Below are 5,852 nucleotides of genomic sequence, written 5' to 3'. Positions count from 1 at the left end.
TGTTGGATTTTCTAAAAAAGTGTGATGTGGAAAATTAGGGATGACAATTCTGAGAATTCGAAGATAACTAGATTCCTAATGGAGCCCCTAGTTTATAAAGAGGATGTGGCAAACGAACTTGGTATTAAGTTTTTTCTAGATTATTTGTCATTTTTTCGGTTGTGGAATCATGATCTTATTGATTATTTGTTATAGCCTCCCACAACCTGAATTTTTTTGTCCATACCTTTGATGGAGTCTTTATATTCTGGTTGGGGTATGAGTCGTATGACTTTATTCGGCATCATAATGATATGGTTTCATCGTCGAATTCCTTCTATCCATCACTTCCTAAAGATAATTGGAAGTATGGGTAGGAATAGGCCAAGTCGTTCATAGATGCATGTGGCCTAGCCTACCACAGGCCCATGCCCAGGTCAGGCCAGACTAAATTGGTAAATATGCAAGATTTAGGCTTTTTGAAAAGCCTATTTAGTTTAAAAGGCCAGACTCAGGCCATTTAAAAAGTCTTGTAAGCCTTATAGGCTAGCTTATTTAAGTGAATATGATTAGTATTTTTATGATGCATTGTAAATATGACTAGTATAAGTATATTTTACCGTTGATGATGTCTATATATTAGAAATTTATCATAATATCTTGATATTATATACTTATTGACATTTTTATATATTTAAGCAAATTGACTTACATAATAATTCAAAGTTATAAGTCTATTTAGAAATAAATATATGACATATTTAAATACCTTAATTTGAAGTGTGATTTTAAATTGGCTCTCCAACTCTAAGAAATTACATAATCTCGTTTAGTTGCATCTCTACCCAGTAGCTTATAATATTATAAGTCTGATTGTTGAAAAAATTGTGTTAGTATAATTTAACCCGTTAGCTTATAAGTTTAATAGCTTCTTTACAGATAAATTTGTTAGAAAATGTAAAAATCTTGTTGTGAAACTGGCTTTTAAATAGGCTACCAGGCAAAGCCAGGCTTTTTGGGAAGACCAGGCCAGACTCGAAAAAAAGCCTTTGACAGGCCACAGGTCAGGCTCAGGCCTAAAGATTTTTAAACAGGCTAGGCCTATTTATGCAAAGCCTATCAAGTCTCAGCCTATTCCTGCCCCTACTTGGAAGAAACATTGAAAGCTTGATACCTTTCGTAGGTGTAAAGAGACAACATGGAGGGCTTGTCTTGAGCTTCTGGTGCATTCTTCTCTTTCGTTGTGATATTCAGAAGGACTCCTCTTACCTCTGGTGTGCCTTAGAGCCATAAATTGTTCAGGATGCTTTACTTTTTTGTCATGTCCTGTGATTAGACGTTTATGGGTTGCCTATCCTTTGTGTTTGAGGTTGGATAATGATTGTGCTTTGCGTATTTTTTTTTTCTTGCACGTACATGTTGTTCCTCATAGCATTTATTGCTTTGTTGTATTATATTTGATAGGCTAGAAACACATTTTTATTCCTTTAGGGTCGGACTACGTTGTGGTCAATGTTGCAGCATGCAACTTCCATGCGCCCTTCCCTGGTGGCGTCGCAGACACCTGTTCAGATGTTCCTATTCTTCAACCGGTTTCTTAGGCGCATTAGGAAGCCCAACTAGAAGTGTTTTCAATCTCAATTTTTATGCATATGCATATTTCTCAGGTGAGTTGGGTATGATTTGGTTGTGTGGTTCGTGATCAAAATGGTGAGGTAAGGAGATCAGCGACTTCATATTTTGTTGAAGCCCTCTCCCCGGAGATTGCGGAGGCCCTTACTTCCTGATGTTTTTTTGTTTCTGATATTTGTTTCTGCGGGGTTTACTTTGAGACAGACTATCTTACCATCTTTTAGGTATGGAAAAGTCCTCTAGTGGTAGTTCCTATTTTGCCACGGTGATTTCTGAATGCCGTGGTTTGATTCCCTTTTCGATATTTTAAACCTTTTTTTTTTTGCGTAGAACCAACGACCCTATTGCTGATTTAAGCCAAATTTTCATTTTCTGTTGGGATGTTTGTTTATGGGCTGAGGAAGCTCCTGGTGGAGCTCTTCCTTTTCTTGAAAATGATGTACTGATTTCTGCACCTGTTTCGTTTGCTTAATATGAGCACGTTTACTTTTTTAAAAAAATTATATTGATCTACTAGTCCTCTTCAGCCATCGATAATGTTATAATCAATATTATCACATTAACTATTACAAAAATATCGCATCCATGGCATTTATTTTCGAAATTATAAGTAGTAGTATGAACATGGCCGGCAAGTATAAGCAACGTTGCCTCCCGACCCAACAACCAAAGGCAACAAACAAATCCACCAATAAGAATTAAATGATCCATGTCCATATATAACAAAGTTACCGCCATGATATAATATGAACCAAAACTTAAAGTGAATTATGCTTATAGTTAACAACTCCCTTAATCTATTATTAAAACATGTCCATTATACATGACTCGTGGTTTCGTCCACCACCTGCATTGTGTCTTCAGTCCACGACTTTACTCTATGAATTCGATTCACATGGAATTAATGGTTAGGGAGGCCCACGAGAGGGAGATTATAAAAGGGCTATGAATCATAGCCATATTACTACTTGTGGTAAGCAACATATATATATAAGATCACATTCACATCACATTCTGAAATATATTTCCCGATAAGGTATAAACAACGATGGAGGGGACTAACCCAAAAGCAAGCAGCTTCGCCATTGATACAAATGAGCTGCAAAATACCACAACCTCGAAGCGATCTTTTGCGGAGAACTACCCTACTGGCTTTCTGCGAAAGGTAATTAGAAAACTCTCAATTTGGATGTAGTTGAGTAAGACCGGCCGGGGAGCCAAAATTAGAAAATTAACACCACATATTTAGATAAAACTTAAGACATGCATATGTCGATTAGAGTTATCTAAATCACTCAAGTGAATAATTTAACTCAAACTAATGGACTAATATTTTTAAGATATAAATGATTCTATTAGTTCATTAGACTTGTATAAAACTAGTCAGATGAGTAATTTGTGATTTTAACAACCTGTTGTGTGATATGTCATATTATCTCCTAACAATTCATTATTAAACAATGTGAGAATTCAAAATATAAAAAGAGCCCATACAAATACAGACACATAAGCAATTTTGTGCTATTAAACAATTATGTGTGTATGCTCACTATATGCTGTATGTGAGAGTTATTTTGAATCTTGGGTACATATATAAACTAATGTAGTATAATCAATTTCTTTATCTGGTGGTCCAAAATAACAGGTATTTGCAGAGATAATAGGCACATTCCTATTGGTGTTTGTGGGAAGTGGTGCTGCAGCTCTGAATGCTGTTGATGAAAACAAAGTTTCAAAGCTTGCAGCTACACTTGCAGGAGGACTCATCGTGACGGTGATGATTTATGCGATTGGACACATCTCTGGCGCACACATGAATCCAGCAGTTTCCTTAGCTTTTGCCACCATCAGGCATTTTCCTTGGAAACAGGTTTTGCGTGAATTCTCAATGCTAGTTCGTTTATTCTGTTATATATAAGGTTCTTCTGCACGTATGTGCTTTCTAATTAGTTCCATATATATAAACCACTATGGGGATGTAAAATATGGATGTAACAAATGTTACTTAATTACATATTACGCGTCACACTTTTCATCCCTCATAGTGGTATATTGTTAAGGAGTGATCATATAACTTTTGTCGAAGTTAATCAAGAAGATTTAGCATAGTTGATAGTTGGTAGATAGTTGATTTTTTTAATATCTAATCCAAGGTTCGATTCATGTGTAGCGCGTATAGAAAATGATTTTTTGGGAGAAATTTACTCATTTAATATGATCTCTGAGCTCAGAAAAAATTAATCTCATGACTATCGGCTGTGAGGATAAACTAAAAAAACATTTGTTCAAGTTAATTTATCTTAGAGTCTATATTTTTTTTCAAAATAATTACTTGTACATAGAAGAAAATCAGAAATAACATATCTAACAATTAATTTACTAACATTTCTAACAATTAATATTTGCCTATAAAAAAAATCAGAAATAACATATCTTTTTGTAAAAAGAAAAAACATATCATATGCGAAAATGACCTTAAAGCCATCCAGCATGTTGTGTTGGATCAAACCCACATCAAAATTCTTCAGCCAAGCAATAAACAAGTATAGATCAATATCATGTCTCACCATGGGCCCTTCGATCCACATGTCATAGCTTCTTATTTGTTTGAGCCCATAAGTAAGTTGCATACATGCATACATTTGCATCCAGAAATAATGTGAATGGTTTATTAAAGAAATGGCCCACACATCCTCCATGAATAATCCATAATAAATTAAATCCAAATAATTAAGAAGCACAACTATATATATATTATTTTTTTAAAAAGGGAAACACAACTATATTACACTAACTATTTTATTGTATTCTTGTTATTTAATTAACATTATTGACTAAAATAGTAATAGACCTTAATCAACTTATTTTATTTTATTGATTAGTCGTCAGAATTTCTTTTCAGGTGCCATTTTACATTGGAGCTCAATTCACAGGAGCCATTTCTGCTTCATACACACTGCAAGTGCTATTACAGCCAGCAAAACAGCTTGGGACAACTTCACCTTCTGGATCAAACATTCAAGCACTAGTCATGGAAGTTGTGTTCACTTTTATCTTGATGTTCATTGCCACAGCCGTCACCATTGACACAAAAGCTGTAAAATTATGCCAACAAACACTACTATGTTCTATTTTCTTTCCTCCTTGCAATGCTAACCTATTACCTTGAAACGTTGTTATTTGGCAGATTGGACAGCTAGCAGGAGTAGCGGTAGGGTCTTCTATTTGCATAGCAAGCATTGTTGCCGGGTAAGTACATGAAATAATGTGTCTCCCTATGTTAGTCATAAATGAACTAGTTTAAAATGATGAGAGTAATTTGAGTGAATGATAAAATTGGTCCTTGAAAGTGTTTGTAACTGTTTCAATTTGTGCCTAGAAGAAGGAAGTTCGCTCCGATCCACAGTCAGTCACTGATTATGTAAAATATCGATCAAGTTAGCCTATATATATGGTCAAATAAAACGCCAGTTAAATTAGTCCCTATTAACCCATGTAGAAATTAACTTGATCGACATTTTACCTAAACATGAATCGTTGGAGATATTTCGTTCTTCTATGACCAATCTGACCAACACCTAACACTTTCAGGGTCAATTTTACCATTCACTCAAATAGTCTTATACGTTCAATTATTATTTACATCTTACATTCTTTCAATTTCTTAATTTTATAATTTAATTAAAAAACTTATTTACTCAATATACAATTATGAAAGTCTTAAATAAAAATAAACTTTCTTTTTCAAAAGTGCCTATTGAGTATGCTTGAATTGAACGTTAGAAACATACATGACATAAACCTATATGTGTTTCGAAAATTAATGATACTTGCAAATGAAAAAGTTGTTTTGTCCACTATACAGACCAATATCAGGGGCATCAATGAACCCAGCACGGACACTAGGTCCTGCAATTGCCAGTGCATCCTACAAGGGAATTTGGATCTATTTTGTTGGACCAGTTATTGGGGCAATTTTAGGAGCAGTGTCTTATGATGTAATTCAAGACAAAGAAAAGCAAGCTCTTGAAACTTCACCATCTTCCCTTTCATTCAAGCTCTGCCAGAGTAGTGCAACTGACCAAGTTTAGTATAATAGCAACCCCCATTGCTCCGTATGAGCACAGTTTCTGGCCACCACCCATGGAATCTGATAAGGAGGGTCTCATGTCCAATATATGTATCAAATTTCACGATGAACCATGTACAATAACTATGCTTCAATGTAAGTTGATTTGAGC

At 34.8% G+C, this 5,852-nt stretch overlaps 1 protein-coding gene across 1 annotated transcript; it reads left to right on the top strand.

The window, feature by feature from the left end:
• Positions 1-1,138: 1,138 nt before the first annotated feature.
• LOC130732348 (aquaporin NIP2-1-like) lies at positions 1,139-5,852 on the top strand. Its single transcript, XM_057584414.1, has 5 exons — positions 1,139-2,776; positions 3,257-3,481; positions 4,514-4,708; positions 4,799-4,860; positions 5,477-5,852. Exons 1-5 carry the CDS (start codon positions 2,660-2,662, stop codon positions 5,700-5,702), a joined length of 825 nt encoding a protein of 274 aa, XP_057440397.1. The 5' UTR covers positions 1,139-2,659; the 3' UTR covers positions 5,703-5,852.

The sequence above is a fragment of the Lotus japonicus genome, chromosome 1 (genome assembly GCF_012489685.1).
Source record: "Lotus japonicus ecotype B-129 chromosome 1, LjGifu_v1.2".
NCBI lineage: Eukaryota > Viridiplantae > Streptophyta > Magnoliopsida > Fabales > Fabaceae > Lotus > Lotus japonicus.
Note: the sequence above shows the minus strand (reverse complement) of the source record. Positions and strands in the feature narration are given on the sequence as shown.

Coding starts and splice junctions, on each gene's coding strand:
- LOC130732348 (XM_057584414.1), top strand. CDS start 2,660: ATGGAGGGGACTAACCCAAAAGCAAGCAGCTTCGCCATTGATACAAAT. Junction 3,482..4,513: donor GGCATTTTCCTTGGAAACAG/GTTTTGCGTGAA, acceptor ATTTCTTTTCAG/GTGCCATTTTACATTGGAGC. Junction 4,709..4,798: donor TCACCATTGACACAAAAGCT/GTAAAATTATGC, acceptor GTTATTTGGCAG/ATTGGACAGCTAGCAGGAGT.